At 65.5% G+C, this 22983-nt stretch overlaps 3 protein-coding genes across 3 annotated transcripts in view; 2 read left to right on the forward strand and 1 right to left on the reverse strand.

The window, feature by feature from the left end:
- The window catches only part of LOC130017413 (cadherin-4-like), an 81340-nt gene extending 68789 nt beyond the window's left edge, over positions 1-12551 (forward strand). Inside the window, exons 10-19 of the mRNA XM_056108130.1 lie at positions 2381-2553; positions 4961-5098; positions 6713-6898; positions 8279-8532; positions 8716-8858; positions 9204-9437; positions 10180-10413; positions 11126-11265; positions 12074-12238; positions 12341-12551. Coding sequence (XP_055964105.1) covers positions 2381-2553; positions 4961-5098; positions 6713-6898; positions 8279-8532; positions 8716-8858; positions 9204-9437; positions 10180-10413; positions 11126-11265; positions 12074-12238; positions 12341-12544 — 1871 coding nt within the window. The 3' untranslated portion in view covers positions 12545-12551. The remainder of the gene's footprint in view (positions 1-2380; positions 2554-4960; positions 5099-6712; positions 6899-8278; positions 8533-8715; positions 8859-9203; positions 9438-10179; positions 10414-11125; positions 11266-12073; positions 12239-12340) is intronic.
- Positions 12552-12566: 15 nt separating this feature from the next.
- Positions 12567-22983, forward strand: part of LSM14B (LSM family member 14B) — a 49356-nt gene continuing 38939 nt past the window's right edge. Inside the window, exon 1 of the mRNA XM_056108073.1 lies at positions 12567-12571. The gene's annotated coding sequence lies outside the window, so the exon portion shown is untranslated. The remainder of the gene's footprint in view (positions 12572-22983) is intronic.
- Positions 16616-22983, reverse strand: part of TAF4 (TATA-box binding protein associated factor 4) — a 33476-nt gene continuing 27108 nt past the window's right edge. The window contains exon 15 of the mRNA XM_056108069.1: positions 16616-18000. Coding sequence (XP_055964044.1) covers positions 17833-18000 — 168 coding nt within the window. The 3' untranslated portion in view covers positions 16616-17832. The remainder of the gene's footprint in view (positions 18001-22983) is intronic.

A 22983-nucleotide genomic window follows, 5' to 3' on the forward strand; every position in this document is an offset into this window, starting at 1 on the left:
CGTGGCTGTAACCAGGCCCCAGCGCGTGGCCTCCAGGCAGCTCCGACCCGAGGGCTGAGGGCTGGGGGCGAGCAGCTCGGAACCCCAGGGCCGACCCTGCCCTGCAGCAGCTGATCTTGGGCCCCGTCATCCTCGGCCTCGGTCCCCTGCCCTGTCCTGGTGTCCGAGGCACCAGGGGTGGGGATGAGGGCCACTTCCCCTCTGACACTCTCTGAGGGCGGGGCCCGGCCCTCAGCCCCCCTGCGCCAGCCACCCCGCCCGCGGCAGCCGAGCCAGTTCCTGCGCGCTGCCCGCACCCGTCTCCAGTCCCACGCGCCGCGCGGGGACCAGGGTCCTGGGATCTGAGGCGCAGAATCTCCCGCATGAAACTTCAAAAGGTTCTAAGGCGGAGGGAGAAGGGCCAGCACGGGGACGCGCTCACCTCTGGGGACAGAGCAGGGGAGCCCGGAAGAGAGGAGGGTTGGGCCACTCCCGGCTCAGTGCCCAGGGCTGACTCCCGGCTCTGTGCTCGGGACTGACTCCCAGCTCTGTGCTCGGGGCTGGCTCCTGGCTCTGTGCTCGGGACTTCCTCCCGGCTCTGTGCTTGAGGCTGACTCCCAGCTCAGTGCTCAGGGCTGGCTCCCGGCTCTGTGCTCAGAGCTGACTCCAGGCTCTGTGCTCGGGGCTCCCTCCTGGGACCCTGTGGGTGTCGGGTGGTCCTGAGTCAGCTCTGTGCCCTCTGGCCTGAGTCCTGGGGCATTTTCCCACCAGCCCCTCCCCTCGGGCTCTGCCCTGTTTCTGCTCACCCCAGGCTGACTCTCCCTCCTCGTGCTTGTGCGCGCCCCGTCCAGGGGCCACTGTGAGGCCCCGTCGTGCTTCCTCCCAGCCAGACTCTTCTCCGTCTCCCCCCCCACCTCTCCCCACACCGGGTCCCTGCCAGGCTCTCGAGAGCACACCTCCCGGGGCCTCTCCCACCGCCCACCCTGCGACGCCGTGTGGGCCGCGTCTGCACCTCCCGTGTCTCCTGGGCCAGCGCTGCACGGGGCTGGACCACCACAGGACCCGCGAGGGCTACTCTCCCAACAGGGCATGTGGGCGCCGAGCAGAGCACAGCTAGCTGCCGTGCTGCCCACGGTGCCCGTGTGCGGGTCCGCGTTCCGAGATGCTCTGGACAGCCCGCCGTGGCGAAGGCCGTCCCCCCCACCCCGAGGCAGCTGGCCATCAGCTCGGGTCCCTCAGCCCGACTCCGCCTCCCCCCCTCCTTTGACCCGCAGCAGGTGGTCCGTGTCGGTGGTGGCTGGCGCCCCACGGTCCAGCACCCACGGGATGCTGGGCGTCCCCGAGGACAGAGGCCGCACCTCAGCACCTGGCCCGGCGCAGGGGCCCCTGGGGCCTCCCCACCAGCCTGGACGCCGGCGCAGAGAGAGGCGGTGCCGACACCCATGGCCCTCCGCCACCCTCTGCCCGCGGCTGCCCGGCTGCCCGCTGTCCCTCAGGCCTCTCTGTGCTGTCCACTTTCCCGCCCTCGGCTGTGAGCTGCCTGCCGGGCCCTGTTCCAGGGTGCTGTGGGTGCAGAGGGCGGGGGTCCTGCCCAGAGCGGAGCCGGCACAGTTCGCACCCAGGGTACAGCTCACGCTGTGGGACATGAAGGTCCCTCCCCCGGACACCCAAAGGAGTGACACGTGTGTGTGGCGCGTCTCTGGGAAGGACGGCGTGGAGAGGGGCACGCGCTGTGCCACCCGCCTGGGCCCAGACAGCGGAGGTGCCGGCCGCCCCGTCCCCCGCAGCCCTTCCCGGACTCGCCCCTGGTGCTCAAAGTGGGAGGAAGCAGAGGCCCGGGCCGTGGGGTGACCCTAATATGACCCTAACCCTCACACCGGCAGCCCCCCGAGAAGCGGGTCCTCGTGCCAAGAGCCCCGGCAGACGCAGGCGTCAGGCCCGGCTCCGCGGCTCTCTGAACCTGGGCTGTCGACAAGCCGCAGACGCTTTCACCGCCCAGAGGCCACCGTGAGCCAAGCCGGGCGCTCAGGTCCTGTTGCTGCTCCTGGCGCGGTCCGGGCCGCTCCCGCCCCCAGGACGCCGCCTGGACCCTCCGCTGCCCACAGCAAAAGCCGCCTGGGGACAGGCGCTGAGGGGGGACACAGAGGCCCCGCGTGACTGGTCTGAGCACGCACCCGCGAGGGGCTTCCTCTGATGCCTTGTCCTGGCCGCCTGCAGGAGCTCCCGCTCCCTCGGGGGTCCGGGCTGCAGAGAGAGCTGGGGGTCTGGCCCCGAGCCCCCTCCCCGCAGGGGGAAAGCTCATGACGTCACCGGCCCATGGCAGGGAGCACATGGCCGTGGCGTGTTTGGTGCGTGTGCGGAGGCACCCGTGACCGGCTGCCCCCGGACGACTCTCCCGCAGGCACCTACGTGATGACCGTCACGGCTAACGACGCAGACGACGACACCACGGCCAACGGGATGGTGCGTTACCGCATCGTGACCCAGAGCCCGCAGAGCCCCTCCCAGAACATGTTCACCATCAACAGCGAGACCGGCGACATCGTGACCGTGGCCGCGGGCCTGGACCGCGAGGTGAGCCGGCGGGAGGGGCAGCAGAGACCACCCCGGGCCCACTTCCGGCTGAGGTGGGGAGTGAGGCCCGCGGTGCTGCTCCCGGTGCCCCCGCCCGGACCCCCGCACGCCTGACAGCCAGAGCCCGACTCGCTGCTGAGCCTGAGTGCCTGGGTCTGCACACGCGTGTGCACGGGAGTGTCTGTGCCCTGAGTCTGTGCACGGGAGTGTCTGTGCTGTGACCCCGACGAGGGCGGGTGCTGCCTCAGGGCTGGTGGCTGCCCCCAGACCCAGCCTGTGTCGCTTGCCCCCTGCAGCCGAGCCCTGTTGGCCGGAGTCCCCTGACCTTCAGCCTTTCCTGTTCCTCTAACCCCGTGAGCATCAGCCCTGCTTGGGCCAGGGATGTAGAGACCCCGCTGACCCCTTGGCCATCACTACTCAGCACGAAGCCTCCTCTAGACCTCACCTGGACAGCCACACACACACACACACACACACACACACACCCCAGACAGCGTCTCTCTCTCTCTCTCTCTCTCTCTGTTCCTGGGTGGGCGAATTGACCCCCCAGTGCCCAACACTCGCTGGGCAGGTCCACATCTCATCCCTCCATCATCCGTCCACACACTGTCCCCCACTGCGAGTCGACATCGTCCGTCCATCACCATCACCGCCCGCTCATCCGCCCGTCCCCGTCACCCTCTGGCATTCCTTCAGCGTCCCTTTATCCAGGCACCATTGTCCACATCACGTCATGCGTGGATCATCTGTCATGCATGGTGACCCTCCTTTGGCCAAGGGTCGCAGCCAGTGGGCACCCGAGGCGATCGCATCCACTGGGGGCACAAGGCACCCCAGGGGAGCGTCAGGGCCTCCCCTGTTCGGGTGCAGGGACACCCAGGGAGCCTGAAGAGCCTCTCCTGGAAACGCGGGAGCAGGGGTGGAGTCCAGCCACCCCACGGTGCTGGCCCGGTGAGGCTGCTCTAGCCACCAGGCCATTGCTTGGGACAGCAGCAGAGCAAGGGGTCAGCAAGAAGGGCTGCAGGGATTTCCTGATACCCAGAGCCCAGCATGGCAGCTGCCCTGACCCGTCACACGGCCAGGCCCATCCCTCACTGGATGGAGAGGCGAGTGAGTGGGGAGAGTATGGGGGGATTTATCGATGGATGGATTGATGGACGAATGATGGATGGGTGGGTGAGTGGATGGATGGATGGGGGTAGGTATATGGGTGGGTAGATAGATGGGTGGGTGGGTGGGTGGGTGGATGGATGAGTGGGTGGATGGATGGATGGACGGACAGACAGACGGGTTTGTGGATGGATGGATGGATGGATGGATGGATGGATGGATGGGCAGGTGGGTGGGTGGATGGATGGTGGATGGGTGGGTGTGTGGGTGAGTGATTTGGTGGCTAGACAGGTGAGTGGATAGGTGAGTGGCTAGTTCTATGGTTGTGTGACTGGACAGGTTGAAAATGGATGTGTGGAAGGGGATGGATGGATGTATGGTGAATGGATGGGAGACGGGTGGGTGGGTGGGTGGATGGATGGATGGATGGATGGATGGATGGGCAGGTGGGTGGGTGGGTAGATGGATGGGTGGGTGGATGGATGGTGGATGGGTATATGGGTGGGTGGATGGGTGGATGGATGGACGGATGGGTGGGTGGATGGATGAGTGGGTGGATGGATGGATGGACAGAAAGACAGGTTTGTGGATGGATGGATGGATGGATGGATGGATGGATGGTGAATGGATGGGAGACGGGTGGGTGGGTGGGTGGATGGGCAGGTGGGGGTGGATGATGGTGGAGGCGGATGGACAAAATGAGACTTGGCGACCCAACGCAACGGCAGCCTCCAGTCCTGAGGAAGCCTGTCTGCTGAGGCAGATCCCGTTCGCGGGGTTGGATCCGATTCTCTGTGCGCTCCCCTGGTTTTCCCGAATGATCGCTCCGTGCTGGGAAGTTCTTTACTGGGGTCCCTCCCTTGGGGTCCCCAGAGAGCCGGGCGGCAGCTTCCCCGAGGCCCAGGGCCCCCTCAGGCAAGGGTGCGGCCGGGGCCCTGCTTCCCGCCTTCCCACCTGAGCCCAGGAGGCCGAGCTGGAGAGGCTGTGCGGCCCCTCTGAGCCGAGCCCCAGCCCTGTCCCTCCCGAGCCGGCTCAGACACGAGCACGGCTCACCGAGGGGCCTGTCGCCTGCTGAGACCTGCCTGTCGGCGAGTGGCCCCTGGGTCCGGCTAAAGAGTGCGGCCTTGCGGGGCCGGCGGCTTCTCAGCTTTTCCGGCCCAGCAGCAAATGTGCTCCCAGCCGTGGGCGCCAGCTGCCACACCTGCCCGGCCGGGAAAGGCCACAGCCCTGGCCAGGGGAGCCGGCTGCAGAGGCACGAGACGCAGCCAGGCTGACACGCTGACCACCCCCCTTCTAGAAAGTTCAGCAGTACACGGTCATCATCCAGGCCACGGACATGGAGGGCAACCTGAACTACGGCCTCTCCAACACTGCCACGGCCATCATCTCGGTGACCGACGTCAACGACAACCCACCAGAGTTCACGACCAGCACGGTGAGGGCCTCGCCCAGGGGCTGGGGGCACCAGAGCGGGAGGGGGCGTGGTCGGGTGGGCGGGGCCAGGGCGGGTGGGGCGTGGTCTGGGCAGGGGCAGGCGGGGCGTGGTCCGGGTGGGCGGGGCCAGGGCGGGTGAGGTGTGGTCCGGGTGGGCGGGGCACGGGTGGGCGGAGCCTGTGAGTGTGGGCACGTGTGTACAATCGTGCGTGCACGCAAGTCCCATGCCCACTTGAGTCTGTGTGACCCAAGGGTTGGCCACTGACTCCAGTCCCCTCTGCCCGCCCGCCTGGGAATTCTGGGCCACTGTCTGGGGCGACGGTGGGTTCTGGTCCCGTCTCAGCCCCCGGTTCTTTGCAACTTGCTCCTTTCCCAGACCCCTGCATTGAGGCCCCCGGGGCAGGGGCGACTTTCCCCCACCCCCGCGGATTAGCTCATCCCGCTGGGGGGGCTGATGAGAAAACCCTCAGCAGCTCGGGCCAGGCCTGCTCAACTCGCTGGGTGCACTCGCCCCAGCCAGGCTCTCACCCGCCTCCCCGAGGGCTCAGCCCTAAATGCGGGCTCAGGTGCCCCCGCTGGCCTGGCCTCAGGCTGGGCAGGGAGAATTGTTGCCTGGTGTGAGCCCCCACTTGTCGGTGTCTCCAGAGCCCCGACACATGTGGGAGGTGGTGCCCACAGTCCCGGCTGTGCCTGCCCCAAGCTTGTCCCCCGTCCACCTTGCACTGGCCATGACGCACCTGGGGATGCCCTGAGAGAACCTAGGGAAACCAGAGAGAGGGAGGGAGTGTGTGTGTGTGTGTGTGCATGAGTGCATGTGTGTGCATGCATGACTGTGTGCATGCATGACTGTGTGCATATGTGGACATTATTTGAATATGTTTTTGTGTGTTCATAGTGTATGTAACTGTGATGTGTCTAACGGTGTTCGTGTGCGTATTGTGTGTGGTGCATGCATATGCATGGTGTGTGGATGGTGTGTACTATGTGGGGTGTTAAGTGTGTGGCGCATATGTGTGTGGCGTGTGCACATTATGTGTGCACATTATGCATGCATAGTGTGTACTGTGTTGGTGCATGCGTTGTATGTGCATGTGTGCTATTTCTGCACATGTGTGCGGGTGTGGTATTATGTGCATAGAGGAAGTGGTATGTGTGTGTGCAAATGAGTACGCGGTGCTGTGTGCACGTATGTTCATGTGTGTACATGCGTGTGGATTCTCTGCACATGGTTTGTGTGGTATGTGTGTGTACCTACATACGTAGACATTGCTCCTGTGTGAGGAATGCTGTGTTCTGGCATGTGCATGTGAGCACAAACATGCACATCACGTGTGTTCAGTGTGCGTGTGCATGTGGATGTTGTGTGCGTCGTGTACATGCATGTGCAAATGAGTGCTGTGTGCTGCGTATGCTTGTTGGTGCGCACATGTGTGTGCACGTGTGTGTCATGCCTGTGTGTGGACAGGCTGACTTGGACGTGGCCACGAGCAGAAACGGGCTCGCTGCTGGGCCTGAGCTGCAGGAACGAGAGACCCCGGGACCCCCCAGCTCCGCACACGGGGCCAGGCCGAAGCACCGGGCCGGCCCCGGGCTCACACCCTCCCTGACTCCGCAGTACGCCGGGGAGGTCCCCGAGAACCGCGTGGAGGCCGTGGTGGCGAACCTCACCGTGCTGGACCGGGACCAGCCGCACTCGCCCAACTGGAACGCCGTCTACCGCATCATCAGCGGGGACCCCGCGGGCCACTTCAGCGTGCGCACAGACCCCGGCACCAACGAGGGCCTGGTCACCGTGGTGAAGGTGGGCGCCGCCCCTGCCGGCCGCCCGCCCGCCCACAGCACGGGAGCGAGACGGTGCTCGTGGCACACCCTGAGGGCCGGACCCGCACAGGCGGCCGCTCACCGCCTCGTTCTCACACGCACACATGAACACGCCCTCATACGGGCACACCTCTAACACAGGTGCACACCCTCACACGTGTGCACATACATGTACACACATGCACCCTCACACACACGCACCTTGACACTCACATACACCCTCACATGAGCACACACCCTCACACATGCACATGCATGCAGTTACCCTCACACACATGCTTACCCTCGCACGCGTGTGCCCTTACACATGTACACACCTTCTCACACATGTACACGTGCACACACCCTCACACACATGCATATTCACACGTGCCTGTGTACCCTCACACACACCAGCCTCACACGCCCTCAGCCGCATGCCCCCGCTCAGTCACACCCTCGCGCATGCACAGCACGTAAGGGTCCCCTTGCCTGGCCCTGTCCACCCCCACTTTCTGACCTGGGATTCTCCAGGCCCCAGAGGGAAACTGAGTCAGACGTGACAGCACCAAGCGCAGCTGCCGGCCGTGTGGGAAGGTGCTTCCGTCTCCGGCGTCTCGGGGCTGCCGGGGAGCGTGGGGGGTTCGTGCTCCGTGACCCCAGGTCTGTCTCTCGGTCGGTTTCCACCCGCTGATTTTCCTTCTCGGCCGAGGCCCGAGCTGCCCGGGGCCGTCTGCCTCGGTGGCCCTCGCCAGGAGCACAGAGAGAGGGAGGGTGTGTGGGGCGGAGGGAACCGCCTGCCGGGGCATTCAGAAGCTGCGTGTCCCGCACACCCACCCAGCTAACGTTCCACAGCGCTCTCCTGACCGAGAAGGTTCTAGAAACTACCCTCCGATGCCCGTAGAGCCGGTCGTGGCCAGCGGCGCCCCTTTCTGCCACCCAAGGTGCTCTCGGGACTTCATGTCCCAAACAGCTGCCCCGGCCCAGGCTCCCCAAGCCCGCTGCTGCTGCCCGGAGCTCCCGCGGTTTTGGCGGACGCTGGGGGCAGGCAGGCGGCCCTGAGCCGCCTTTCGGGTCCCCAGCCTGGACCTCCCCGTCCCCCCGGGGGGCACAGCTGTCAGACGCGGTGGGGGTGCCTGCCTTCCTGACCCCATGCCCTCTGCGTGTGCCCCGGCAAGGTCCCCGTGCCCGGCCTCTGCTCCGTTGGCCAAACCCCGTAGGAGACAGACGCCAGGAGGGGGCCATGGGGGCTGGAGCTGCCGGGGCTCATGCCCTGCCCTCCCCCTCGCTCTCTCCCCCTCCCTCCCTCCTGCTCCTCCCTCCTCCTCCCCCTCCCTCCCCATCCCCCGTCCTCTCCCCTCCTCTCTCCCTCCCGCCCCAGGCCGTGGACTATGAGCTGAACCGTGCCTTCATGCTGACAGTGATGGTGTCCAACCAGGCGCCCTTGGCCAGCGGCATCCAGATGTCCTTCCAGTCCACGGCCGGGGTCACCATCACGGTGGTGGACGTCAACGAGGCCCCGTATTTCCCGTCCAACCACAAGCTCGTCCGCCTGGAGGAGGGTGCGCGCCCGGGCACGCTGCTGACCACCTTCTCCGCCACGGACCCCGACCGCTTCCTGCAGCAGGCCGTGAGGTGCGGCCGCCCCACGCGGTCCTGCACACGGTGCCCCCGCCCTGCACACGGTCCCACGCACGGCCCCACACGCGGGTCCCGCACGGGTCGGGGCAGCGGCTCCCATCCTGGGCCCGACGCGAGGTGGACACGCGGCGCCCGCCCCTGGGCTCAGCCCGCGTCCCCCCTCCCCCACCCCCGCAGGTACTCGAAGCTCTCGGACCCCGCGGACTGGCTGCTCATCAACGCCACCAACGGGCAGGTCACCACGGCGGCCGTGCTGGACCGCGAGTCCCTCTACGTCAGGAACAACGTCTACGAGGCCACCTTCCTCGCGGCTGACAACGGTGTGCGACACGGCCGGCCCAGGGCCTCCGGCCCCACCCTGAGCGCCCGAATGAGGGGACACGCGGGCTGTGTCACAGAGGGGGCGTGAACGTGGGTGGGCGAGTGTTGCGCGTGACAGGCGCAGGGTGGTGTGTGCGTGTGCGTGCGGGGCTGCGTGGCATGTGTGGGGCAGCTTGTGGCTGAGGCAAGGTCAGGAGCGCCTCCTGGCCTGTCCGGGGTCTGTCCGCGCAATGTCCTGCGAACTCTGTTCTGCCCCGTGGTCTGTCCTGCGGGCCATGAGTGGGCTGGGGGCTGGTCTGGTGCCCAGTGGCGCCCGTGAGCACGGCCTGCCCTGCGTCCTGCAGGAGTCCCCCCGGCCAGTGGCACGGGAACCCTCCAGATCTATCTCATCGACATCAACGACAACGCGCCCGAGCTGCTGCCCCGGGAGGCGCAGGTGTGCGAGAGGCCGGGCCTGAGCGCCATCAACATCACCGCCGCCGACGCCGACATGGACCCCAACGTCGGGCCCTACGTGTTCGAGCTGCCCTTCGTCCCCGCCGCCGTGCGCAGGAACTGGACCATCACCCGCCTGAACGGTGAGCCCAGGCACGCGGGCGGCATCCCGGCCCGCTTCCCGTGGCACCTGTGGGGATGGCCGTGGAGGTGGCCAGGAGCGAGGGCTGGGTCCCAGCAGCGGCACACGTGAGGGGCCCCGTCCTGGGCGCTGGCGGTCAGCTCCTCTGGGCGGCCCGTTGGCCTCCTTGTAAGAAGATGCCTCGGCCAACGGCTCCGTCTCGCTCCAGGAAGCGCTGCCGCGTCGGCTCTGGGGGGCAGTGTCGGGGCACGCGTGTGCCCGCATGAGCCTGTAGGTACACGTGTGCAGTGCTGGGCACGAGTGCCCTGAGTGCAGCTCTGCGTGCGTGTGTTGTGTGACGTGAGTTTGGGGGGTGCGTGTTGTGTGCCCGGGGTGCGTGTGCATTGCGTTGTGTCCTTTGGAGGACCGTCGTGCTGTGTTCTGATCACACGTGTGCCTTTCTCGTGTCTGTGGTGTGCGCATGCGTGTGCCCCTGCACACTCTGTGTCTGCTGCGTGCATACATGTGCACGTGTTTGTGCGTGTTGCGCGGTGTGAACTTGCCTGTGCACCTACAGCCGGTTGTGTTCCCGTCACGTCTGTTGCGTGTGCATAGGTGAGCACTGTGTGCATGTGTGTGCGTGTGCGCGTGTCGTGTCAGGCCGTGGTGTGTGCTGCGGGGCGCGCGTCAGTGGGGAGCGGGTGGTCCGGTCGGTCCCCGTGCTCCCGGGTTCGGCACACCCCCGACGGCCGTGTCCCCGCCAGGCGACTATGCCCAGCTCCGCCTGCGGGTCTTCTTCCTGGAGGCCGGCGTGTACGAGGTGCCGGTCGCCGTCACCGACTCCGGGAACCCGCCGCTGTCCAACACGTCCGTCATCAAGGTCAAGGTGTGCCCCTGCGACGACCACGGGGACTGCACCTCCGCGGGGGCCGTGGCGGCCGCCGGGCTGGGCACCGGCGCCATCGTGTCCATCCTCCTGTGCATCGTCCTGATGCTTGGTGAGTGCAGCCGCGGGCGCCGGGCCCCCCTCACCAGGAACCTTCCGGAAACCCCACGAGGCCAGGAAACTGGCTCGGGCCCGCCCGGCCAGTGTGGGTGGAGGCCAGCCTGGCCCAGCAGTGCGGAGACCCCGGCCTGACCGCGTCCACCCCGCTGCCTCCCAGGAGCCGCCCAGCCCCGTGGCCTTGGCACGGCGGGGCCACGGCCCCCTGCAGGCCACAGCCCCTCCCACCCGCGCCGGGAGCTCCTGCCTGACACTCCTGCAGCCACGCAGAGGGCGGGGGGCCCACAGCCTCCTCCAGACCCCAGCCCACAGCTCCAGCACACACGTCAAGCACACAGGCATGCAGGAGGACCGACGGGGACACTCGTGAAAAGCAGCACATGGGAACACACGTGATGTGGGCACACATGCACGGACACATGGGTAATGGGTGACACCTGACACACATGGGCACCTACCATGCAGGTGCACGCACGGTCACACGCATGTACACCGGATACACCGGCACATGAACACACACGTGCGCATACACGTGGACACAGATGCGTGCACTTGCCATGCTCACAGCCACACGTGCACACACAGACACACGCGTGCACGTGTCCTCAGAGCCGTGACGCGCACGTGCGCACAGATGCACACAGGAACACAGGCCCGCACGCGTGCTCGTGGGCACTCACGTCGTGGCCGGTCTCGTGGCCCCGCAGTGCTGGTGCTGCTGTTCGTGGCCTGGATGCGGCGGCGTGAGAGGGAGCGTCACACCAAGCAGCTGCTCATCGACCCCGAGGACGACGTGCGGGACAACATCCTCAAGTACGACGAGGAGGGGGGCGGCGAGGAGGACCAGGTGAGCCGCGCGCGAGCGGGCGGAGGGCGGGCCGACCCCACGTCCACTGCCCGGTGCTGGGCAGCCGAGGGCGCGTCCACCCCCAGGAGAGCGCAGGGACCCCAGCTCCAAGTCGCTTTGAGAGATGAGGAGAGTGTGATGCGTCCTGAGTGCTGAGTCCTGATTGCTGAGGGCGGAGTGCTGAGTGCTGAATACTGATTAGTGAGTCCTGGGTGCTCAGTTCTGAGTGCTGAGTCCTGATTTGCTGAGTCCCAAGTGCTGAGTCCTGACTGCTGTCTCCTGGGTACTGGGTCGTGTGTGCTGGGTTCTGAGTGCTGAGTGCTGAGTCCTGAGTCCTGAGTCCTGACCAGTATCTGCTGGGTGCTTGGTCCTGTGTGCTGGGTTCTGAGTGCTGAGTCCTGAGTCCTGATTGCTGAGGGCTGAGTGCTGAGTGCTGAGTACTGTTTGGTGAGTGCTGAGTCTCGGGTGCTGAGTGCTGGGCGCTGAGTTCTGAGTGCTGAGCCCTGATGTGCTGAGTCCTGAGTGCTGGGTTCGGAGTGGTGAGTCCTGAGTCCTGACCACTACCTGCTGGGTGCTTGGTCCTGTGTGCTGGGTTCTGAGTGCTGAGTCCTGTGTGTGCTGAGTCCCGAGTGCTGTGTGCTGAGTTCCGGGCGTACAAGTGGACGTGAGGGTTCCGTGAACACGGGATGAAGCGTCCGGGGCTGAGGCAGTGCATGCGAGGCGGGGCCCGTCTGCAGAGCAGGCGCCGCTCTGGGCCCGGTGCCTGCCTCAGTGGCGCCCCTGCCCGCCCCCGCCCCCGCCCCCGCAGGACTACGACCTTAGCCAGCTGCAGCAGCCGGAGGCCATGGAGCACGTGCTGAGCAAGGGCCCTGGGGTCCGGCGGGTGGACGAGCGGCCGGTGGGCGCCGAGCCCCAGTACCCCGCCCGGCCGGTGGTGCCGCACCCAGGGGACATCGGCGACTTCATCAGCGAGGTGGGTGCCCCATGTCCTTCCCCGGGGCTGCCCCGCGGCCCCAGGGAGCAGCGGGCACTGGGGTCCGGTGCGCCGCCCGCCTGACGCGCTTCTGCCGCCCAGGGGCTGCGGGCCGCCGACAACGACCCCACGGCGCCCCCGTACGACTCGCTGCTGGTCTTCGACTACGAGGGCAGCGGCTCCACGGCCGGCTCCGTCAGCTCCCTGGACTCGTCCAGCTCCGGGGACCAGGACTACGAGTACCTGAGCGAGTGGGGGCCGCACTTCAGGAAGCTGGCGGCCATGTACGGCGGCGGCGAGGACTAGCACGCGGACGGACCGACGGACGGGCGGGCGGGCGGACAGACACGGCGCCCGCCCACCCCCGCTGCTGCCGCGGCCCGGGCCCAGGAGAGCGCGGCGCTGGCCAGACCCGGACCCGGAGCCGAGCGCCGACTCCGAGAAACGAAAGTGCCTTTTGGCGCACGTGTCCGACCTCACTCAGGACTGGCCGGTGACGCCCGCAGGCCAGCGCTGGCCACTGCCGGCCACGGCAAGACGGGAAGCCGGCGTCAGTCTGAGGAGAAAGGGCGGCGACTCGCTTCGCTGCAGGCACCCCTGCGGTCACGTCCAGCCGGGCTCTCGGGTGCGCGGCTGTGGCGGACACGGGCTGACCCTGGCGCTGCCCACCTCTGCCAGGGCCGCCCGGCCCCAGCCCGCTCCCCCGGGGGTCGGCGCCGGACCCACCTTCGCCCGCCCACCCGAGGGGCCGGACCCCCGACCGGGACCCTCAGCCTCTGTCCTGCGCCCGCCCCTCCCCGGCCCCCAGGAGGGCGAAGGCACCGTGGCCAGCGCCAGCCTCCCACCCCAGCACTTCAGGGAAGGGGGAGGGGACGGGCCGGGGGTCTGCCCGGTGCCCCCGTGTGCCCCCAGCTCGTCTGGAGTCCGGCCGGGCAGGACCTGCACAGCTGCATGCCTGGTGGCCGGTGAGCCCTGGGTCCACCCTCCCCCGTGTCCAGCTCTGGGCAGGGGCCGGCCTGGCTGCCCCAGAGGCCCCGGGACGGGAGGGGCAGCCTTGACCTGTGTCCCTGGGGCCCCGCCCGGTGCCTGGGCCCTCCACCGCATGTTCGGCAGGGGTCGGGCAGCCGGGGGCGCCGAGTCCAGCCGCAGGGCCCGGCCTCCCCTGCTGGGCCCGGGGGCTCTGCCCGACCCTGCAGCCAGGGCCCCGCGGGCAGTGGGGGCAGCGGGCGGCCTCCACAGCAGCCCGTCCAGCCCGGCCGGGGCCCTCGAGTGTGTCCATGCCGGCGCCCACCGCAGCCCCCGGCCCGTCCGCCCCTCCCCCTCCTGCATGTTTGTTTGGAAACGGACACACCGTAGCAGCTCGCATGCCCGTGGTCGTCCTGGGGAAGGTTCTGGAGTCTGATGCATCGCGCTGCGCCTGGGGGGCGCTGGCACACGGTCCACAACTTTTGTAATCGCCAACAGCACAACTATTTTGTATCGTTGTTTGTATCGTTTTGTACCAAAAAAAAAGGCAAAAAAAAGGCCGAGCGGCGATGTTCCCGTCGGGCGCCCGAATAAACCCCGTTAATAAGCCCGTTAATAAGCCCGTTAATAAGCCCGTTGATACGCCCGTTCGTAAACCCCCCCCCCGCCTCCGCCCCCTCCCTGGGGCCCCGCCCTCGCCCTGCTGCCGCGTCCGGCCACACCCTGCGGCGCTTGGGCGTCCTGGCTCTGCCCGGGGTCACGCTGGGTGGCATTTAGGGGACCATCCCGCCACCGGCCCCTCCGTCCCCACGGCCTTTCCTCACACCCCGTGTGGCCGCTGGGCGTGTCCCCGTCTTCCGGCCAGGCCCCTCACAGGGCAGAGGATGGGGACGCGGCAGGGCCGGGGAGGGCGGGGACGGGCTGAGGCAGCAGGGACCCGCACCAGCCCACTGCCCCCGGGGTCCCAGGCACATGGTGGCCCTGCTCGCCCCTGTAGCCTCCGCAGCCTCAGCACCCACAAATGCCCCCCGCAGTCCCCAAAGGGGCAGCCGGTGGCCAGGGACAGTCGGGATGGGGCAGCCGGGAACAGGCACGATCGGGCACCTGCAGTTGGTGCTGAGCCAAGTCTCGCCAGCTGTGCCCGCAGGGGCCCGGCGGGAGCCGGCAGGGAGGGGCCTCTGGGGCACCCCACACTGAACCGGGCCTGCAGCAGCGAGACGGGGGGACACGGCGTCACACGAGCCACTCCCGCTCGGGGGATGGTGCCCTCGCCCCCCCCCGGGGCTCCTTGGCCACAAGGTGTCAGCGTCTGCCCCAGCGAACACCCCTGGGTGTGGGCACCACAGGGACCCCGTGTCCACACGGCAACATGCACAGGTTTGGGGGCATTTTCAGATGACCCGGTGGACCGGTGGACCTAGTGGCCGCCCCAGCCTCCCGGCCTCTCCCCACCAACCCCAGAGACGTGCTGGCCCGAGCAGGGCCAACCTGGACCCCACAGGCCTCTGGGGCAGGGCCCAGCGCCCGAACACGCTCTGACCAAGGGGGATACGCCTGTGTACCCCGTTCCCTGCACCCTGCCAGGTGAGACCCGGGTGGTCCCAGCCCCAAGAACACCCCCCCCGGCAGACGCCCTGCTAGAGCTGCACCGCTCCCGCGGGCCACACCCAGTGCCAGCAGCGGGCACGGCAGGGCCCTGGTTGGAACGCAAACCCAGGTCTCTGACACCTGCAGCTGGGCTGGCCCGTCCGAGGGGAAGAGGCTGAGGGAGCTCACGAAAGGGGAAGAAAGAAAAGGGGGGCGGGAAGTAGGGGTGCAAGGAGGAGGGTGCAGTCCCGCGCAGCCCCCAGGGGCAGCCCGTCCTGCCCCGCCGGCCTGTCAGGGCCCAGCCCACAGGGGTGTGGCAGGAAGAGTGGCCTGCGGTAGGCCCGAGTCTGGGGGCTCAGGCACGACCGGCGTGAGGGGTCACCGTCACGGGGGTTGGTGATTGTGACGTTCCCGGGTGGGCATCCACGGACCCATCCCCGCCCACATCCTGCCTGAGCCTTGCTCACCCCCGTGTTCCGCCTGCCGCTGCCACCCATGGCCCCCCAGGGATACCCTGCACCCCGCCCCCGCATCTGCTGCGTGCACAGCTGTGACCTCCAGCAGAGCCCGGGCACCCAAGGGGGCAGTGCTGTCCTAAGAGAGGGCTGGAGAGGCCTAACAGCTGAGGGAGCACTCGGGAGCACTCGGCATGAGGAGCACTCACTGCTGAGCACTAGTCAGGGAGCACACACTGCTGAACACTGGTCTGAGCACTCACTGATGAGCACTAGTCTGAGGGAGCACACTGCTGAGCACTGGTCTGAGTACTCGCTGGTGAGCACTGCTCTGAGGAGCACTCACTGATGAGCACTAGCATGAGAGCATCCCTGCGTGCATGAGCGTGTGGCTCCTGGGACTGCAGGCGGCGCACCGCCCCCTCCCGTCTCCCACGTGCTGCCGCCAGCACGAGGACAGTGAGCAGGTGACATTGGGCTACGGATTGCCTGAGGAGCAACAACAGCCCAGAACCACCCCCCAACTGAGCGCAGTGCTCCCCGCGGTCTCCTCACAGTGCTCCCCTGAGCCTGGCGGCCAGCCGGTGCCGTGTCAGAGCCGAGTGTGGCCCGTGGCCTCTGCAGAGACGGTAACACCAGCCGCTCGCCTCACCTCACAGCTCCTGCACACAGGGGCCGAGACCCTCTTTGAGCTGGAGGGGGGTTCCGGCGCGGCCACCAGAGGGCTCCGTGGGCTGCAGCCCGCCCCTCACTCTGGGGGTCCAGGACGGGGCCCCCGTCCACATGGGACTCGCTGCTCCTCCCCAAACCTGCTTCTTCCTGCTCTGCACCAGGCCGGGCTCCCACGGCAGCGGACACCGGGGCGGGGGCACACAGCCGCACGGACCCCAGCTATGGGACACTTGCGCCTGGACAGCAGCCCAGGGCCCACCAGCAAGCCCGCACCGCCCTTCCTCACCGCGAGGGGGCAGCCGAGAGCCGGGCCGGCCAGGGACTGTGCAACCCTCACCTGGTGCCCAGGGCCCAGCCGACGGGGCAGCCGAGGTCCCCCCGTGCGGCAGGGCCTGACGGTGGGGAAGCTGCAGCCTCACGGCCCGGCACTGAGGCAGCATCTGGGAGCGGGGCGAGCACCGGGGTCTCCACAGGGACCCCCAAGGCGCGGCGCCCCACGCACTTCGAGACCAGACGGGGTCAAGCGTGCGCCTGGGACCGCAAGGGGCGAGCCCGTGCACGAGGCCCGGCCGCAGCCCTCGGCCCCCCACGTCTCCCCACAGCCGGGCTCCGGGACGCCCAGGGCTGCGCCCCAATCCCAGCCGGGGGCCGGGCAAGATTCGAGAATCGAAAAAGTGGAAAAAACAGGCAAAACAGATACAGATAAATTTGTTTTTAATAAAGGAGTTAATTTTCTTTCAATCCTATATAAAACAATAGCAATTAAAAACTTCATTTTTGAAAGTAAAATATTTACATATGAACAAGTAACTGTGCAAAATTTACATGAAAAAATGGAAAGACGGGGATTTCCTAAAAGACAAAATAAAGGGGTAACAGCTTTCAGGCGTCGATAAAAAATACTGATCAGCATTCAGCTCACAGGAGGGCGAGTGCCCGTGAGCACCCACGGAGAAAGCCGGGTATTTACAGTCATAAAAGTACTATCAATAGACAATTTCATACAATAACCTCTGAAAATATAAAGAACCAATTAGTATATTTGTAATAAAAAAATAGGTACAAAGAAGGGGCCTGCAGCGGCCCTGCGGGCCCTCAGCTCGTCGTCTTAGGAAAATAATTCCAGCTCCACAGCCATTTCATGTGCCGAGATTATGTACAGTCACCGACAAGATACACCGACCATTGTCCAACACTTGATTCACACTGAGAAACAGTCTCTTGATGATTCTTCTCAACTCTGATTTTATTTCATCTAAGTTTTCACTTTTAGCTAAAAAACACAGTGCAAGTAAAATATATTTATGCTGAAAAGGTTTTCATTTCTCTTAACTTTACAGCTTTACAAACGATAGCAAATAAACTGCATTTGTACAAGGGCCACATTCAGAGGGCGCCCAGGCCCGCCCCCGGGCTCAGCCCCCAGGGAGGCGCGACGCGGGGACCCTCGGGAATTCGAACAGAGGGGGAGATAAATACTCTAAAAGTCAGTTTGCTTTGCCGACTGACTGGTACAAAAATAAAATAAATGAAATGAGGTCATTGGCTGTAGACACACCCTACGAGGGAGTCGGTCAAACTAAGCCAAACGCGGAAATCATTGGGGCTGCTACGAGGTGACAGAGGAGAGCGGGTTATTTGCTGGACGGTTCCATCAGTCTTATATGGCTTGTTTGGCAAGAAGGCCACTCAATCGAAGGTGAGTCAGGATTCGCTGTCCTCTGCCACGACCCACGGGCCTCTGGTCACAGAAGTGCGTGTCCGTCTGCGCTGAAGAGCTGACTTAGAAACAGGAATATAAAACGGCTCCGTTGCAAAGAGGCGGCGGTTGAAAGAAGATCCGGTTGCTCGTTACAAAAAGGCGTGGTCTGCAAATATAGAAAAGCGTCCCCGGCCGTGCGCTGGGCCACTGTGCTACTTGAGGAATGCTTTGTAGAGCAGCAGCGAATGGCTTGTCTCACGCTCGTTTTCTAAGCAGAATATGAGGTCCCTGAGGTTGACCCGCGTGATCCTTTGTCGCGTGAACTGTCTGGGGGTTCCGACGCCGGAGCTGCCTGGGATGGCGGAGCCGGGGCCCGAGCCCTGGAGGCAAGAGGAGGAGAGAGCCGGGTCAGAGGCACGGGGAGGAGGGCAGGGCTCGGGCCGAAGGGCAGGGGATGCAGAGAGCGGGAATCCCAGGGCGTGGCCACAGTCCCTGCAACCCCCCACTGAGCCCCGGGAGGGGCGGGACGGGCACTGCAGCAGCGCTGGGCTCCGCCCACAGGCCTGAGGGCAGATGCTGTGAGGGGTGTGAGGCAGGCGCGGGCAGAACCAGAGCCCCACACCCCCACTCAGACCCATCCCCACGGGCCTCCCTGGCCACACATCACCCCTCTCCCCTATTCCACCAGGTGAACGGCTGTTCGTGTAGCATCTGAAATCAAAAGGGAAAAGTGGAATTTATTTTTGTTTTCCTTCTTTTGCGTTTTGGGTGACACCCGGCGATGCACTGGGCTACTCCTGGCTCTGCACTCAGGAATTACTCCTGGCGGTGCTCAGGGGGCCCTATGGCATGCTGGGAATCGAACCCGGGTTGGCTGCATGCAAGGCAGATGCTATTAACATAGCATATAGATGCTATATTATTGCTCCAGCCCCGGAAAAGTGGAGTTTAGCTGCCGATGTTGGGGAAGCCACACTCATTGGTAGGTGCTACGGACCCAGTGCATTCCTGGCAGTGCTGGGGGCCACGCAGTGCTGGGGGATGGAACACAGGCAAGGCGCAACTTGACAGCCCTAGACACTGCAGGCCGGCACAGCTGTATTAGAACTCAGCCAGGCTGCAGTGTGGCGAGCGGCCAGCAGGTGGCAGGCAAGGCGCATCATTCATGAACACTCAGCCAGGCTGCAGTGTGGCGAGCGGCCAGCAGGTGGCAGGCAAGGCGCATCACTCATGCATCTACTCAGCCAGGCTGCAGTGTGGCGAGCGGCCAGCAGGTGGCAGGGAAGGCGCATCATTCACGAACACTCAGCCAGGCTGCAGTGTGGCAAGCGGCCAGCAGGTGGCAGGCAAGGCGCATCATTCATGCATCTACTCAACCGGGCTGCAGTGTGGCGAGCGGCCAGCAGGTGGCAGGCAAGGCGCATCATTCATGAACACTCAGCCAGGCTGCAGTGTGGCGAGCGGCCAGCAGGTGGCAGGCAAGGCGCATCATTCATGAACACTCAGCCAGGCTGCAGTGTGGCGAGCGGCCAGCAGGTGGCAGGCAAGGCGCATCATTCATGCATCTACTCAGCCAGGCTGCAGTGTGGCGAGCGGCCAGCAGGTGGCAGGCAAGGCGCATCACTCATGAACACTCAGCCAGGCTGCAGTGTGGCGAGTGGCCAGCAGGTGGCAGGCAAGGCGCATCATTCATGCATCTACTCAACCGGGCTGCAGTGTGGCGAGCGGCCAGCAGGTGGCAGGCAAGGCGCATCATTCATGAACACTCAGCCAGGCTGCAGTGTGGCGAGCGGCCAGCAGGTGGCAGGCAAGGCGCATCATTCACGCACCTACTCAGCCAGACTGCAGTGTGGCGAGCGGCCAGCAGGTGGCAGGCAAGGCGCATCACTCATGAACACTCAGCCAGGCTGCAGTGTGGCGAGCGGCCAGCAGGTGGCAGGCAAGGCGCATCATTCATGCATCTACTCAGCCAGGCTGCAGTGTGGCGAGCGGCCAGCAGGTGGCAGGCAAGGCGCATCACTCATGAACACTCAGCCAGGCTGCAGTGTGGCGAGCGGCCAGCAGGTGGCAGGCAAGGCGCATCATTCATGCATCTACTCAGCCAGGCTGCAGTGTGGCGAGCGGCCAGCAGGTGGCAGGCAAGGCGCATCACTCATGAACACTCAGCCAGGCTGCAGTGTGGCAAGCGGCCAGCAGGTGGCAGGCAAGGCGCATCATTCATGCATCTACTCAACCGGGCTGCAGTGTGGCGAGCGGCCAGCAGGTGGCAGGCAAGGCGCATCATTCATGAACACTCAGCCAGGCTGCAGTGTGGCGAGCGGCCAGCAGGTGGCAGGCAAGGCGCATCATTCACGCACCTACTCAGCCAGACTGCAGTGTGGCGAGCGGCCAGCAGGTGGCAGACAAGGCGCATCATTCACGCACCTACTCAGCCAGGCTGCAGGGTGGCGAGCAGCCAGCTGCCACAAAGGTGGCAAAGGAACATCCCTCCCACATAGGGGGTCACCCTGAAGCTTCTTCACACCCAGACACTGGGGGCGCTGAACCACTGGGAGACATGTCTCCAGTTTGGAAAACGAATTAGGCTTTCCAGGCAGCTTCCCGGGGGCACTAGGAGCCCTGGGAAGGGCCTAAGAGAACCACAGGTGGGGCCCAGGGCATGGGGCCTGGGTGCCGGCCCCAGGCTACCCACCAGAGGGGACACACGGTGGGCACCTCTGCCAGAAGCCAGTAGGGGGCAGACGCGTGCGACAGTCCACACTGCTCACAGCCCGCTCTGCCCGACAGCTCCCGCGCATTGGCGCATCCCGGCCCTAGCACACAGCGGTGGCACTTCGCGCTGCAGTGCCCGGTCCACTGCCTGGCCACCCACATACAGCACGCTCTCACAGGCTGCACTCCAGGAGGAAGGGCAGCCCAGGGGAGGGAGGCCGGGCTGAGCGGCACACATGCTCTGGGGAGAGGGGAAGGGCGGGCACTGCGGTCTGCGCCGGGCGAGGTGACCCACAGGTGACCCTGGGAAAATGCACAGGGTCCATGGTGCAGCTGGACACGTGAGAGAGACCCAGAGGAGGGGCCCGGGAGAGGCTCCGCAGCAGGGGTAGGTGTGTGGCCCCACGGAGCAACTGAGGAAGAATCTGGTGCCGATCCCAAGGCCGGCAGCACCGCAGCGAGCAGCCCGTCCCCGTCCGCTGCCCTGTCCTGGGGCTCGGCGGCCACACACACATGCTGGCAGGCCCAGCTGAGTCGAACTCTTCCACCTGAGCACAGGACACGTGAGTCCAGCAACAGGCAGACCGGGCAGTGGGACAGCCGTGAGCCACCCACGGGAGAGCCAGTGTGCAGAAACCAAACCCTGAGGGGAGATGAAGGCACACATACACACGCAGGCATGTGGCACCCGCACAGGGAAGGACCGACTGCAGGCACACACACACGCCTGCACACACGCAGGGACCTACACATGCGCAGCACATGTACACACAGGAACACGCAGATACACGCACACGTGCAGGGCACAAACAAGGACACACATGCAAGGACAAGCACACACGCAACATAGGGACATGCACATACGCAGGGGTTCACAAGGACACGGGAACACGCATACAGGGACATGCACATGCGTGTGCACGCCAGCACATACACATGCAAGCACAAATGGATGTGCGCGCACACAGACATGCACGTGAAGGCACACGGTACACAGGCACAAGCGTACATACACAGCACTGAGCAAACACAGGCACACGCGCATACATCCCAGGGACATGGGCACACACAGACCACAGGACACGCCCACAGCAGCTGTCGTGCACCAGCCCCTCGGCCAGAGCACTAGGAAATGGCCCCAGAGTACAGAACTGGTCAGGGAGGGGCTGTCAGAAAGTTTCTAAGGGAGAGACAGGGAAAGGCGACATTCCACAAGGGCCTGGGAAATTGGGGGAGCAGGAAGACGGCCGGAGGCCAGGAAACCCTCTCACACTCCTACACACACCACACAGTCACACACACTCCAGAGACACCACGCGCGCACACACACACACACACCGGACACACACATCCACACAGGAGGCTTGCTGCAGCAGCCTGCACTGGGCACAGCTGCCAGCAGGGGGCGCCACCTGCTGCTGCCAGAGCCTCCCCCGGAAAGGGCCCTTGGCTCAACTCCACCATGGTGAGAATCTACTGAACTCAAGGAAGAGACGGGGGGATGACCACTCAAATCCGGGACAAAGGACGGGCCAAGCCTGGGAGGACAGTATGGAAGGCAGGGACACTCGGTGGTCAGCAGAGCAGGACAGAGCAGAGGGCAGGCGGCGGCTCCGGGAAAGGGGACATGGACAAGGAGCCGGGCGGCTCCGGCAGGCGAAGACAGCTTGACGCCAGGAAACGTGTGCACGGCTGGTCAGGGCGAGGGGAACGGGCCTGCGTCACTCCCACCCCGCCGGGCAGCCCGGGAGCTGCGGGCAGGGCTCGTGGCCAACACGCCCAGGCTCGAACACCCGCCCAAGCAAAGGCGACAGGAGTCCAGGTTCTTTATGTGCACGTCACACGGGCAAGGCTGAACTGGTCCCCAGAGCCACTGTACCACGGGGAGCGAGCTCCGTCCCCCAAGCCCCATCGCAGGCGATTCCTGAATGCAGAGCCAGGAGTAACCCCTGAGCATCGCCAGATGGGACCCAAAAGCTTCGAAACGCATAAGACGCAGAGGGAGAGGACAGATCGGGGTGAGCCCGCCCGGGCCCTGAGGACGCTGTGAAAGGGTCAGCCAGGTCCTGGGAGCACAGCGACGACCCGGTCAGCGAGAGGCAGGCAAGGGTGCGCAGGGCAGAAGGCACCGAGCGCGGAGTCCATGGAAGCGGCTGCAGCCGCGCAAGGGCTTGTCCAGGGCCCCAGCGGAGCGCCTGGCCACGTCCACCCTGGGACTGAGCCACAAGGCCAGCAAGGCAGCCAAGGGAGCCGGGGAGCAGTGCACAGCGGAAGACACCCCACGCGCCACCTGACCCATCGGAGGGGAGAGCGCAGGCCGGGCAGGGCGGGCACGCACAGCGGGCACGAGGAGCATGAACAGAGCCCGTCACGCCACGCACAACGCTGGCCCAGCCCCAGACCACCAGGCAGAGGGTCCGAGGAGGCAGGACCTGCAGGGGCAGGAAGTGCCTCCCAGTACAGCCTCAGGGGCGGGGTCCAGAAGGGAGGCAGTGGGCATCTGTCGGACCCAACGGACCCTGCACGCCCCCAGCACCACTGAGCAAACCCAGTGCCAGGCCACAGGCTCAGGCAGGCTGGGGGGCATCGGGGTGTTGCTGGGCCCAGTGAAAGTTGTCAGGGCTGAGACCCAAGAGTCTCGGCCAAGGTGC

This window comes from Sorex fumeus, unplaced genomic scaffold, assembly GCF_029834395.1.
Source record: "Sorex fumeus unplaced genomic scaffold, SorFum_2.1 ptg000193l, whole genome shotgun sequence".
Classification (NCBI taxonomy): Eukaryota; Metazoa; Chordata; class Mammalia; order Eulipotyphla; family Soricidae; genus Sorex; species Sorex fumeus.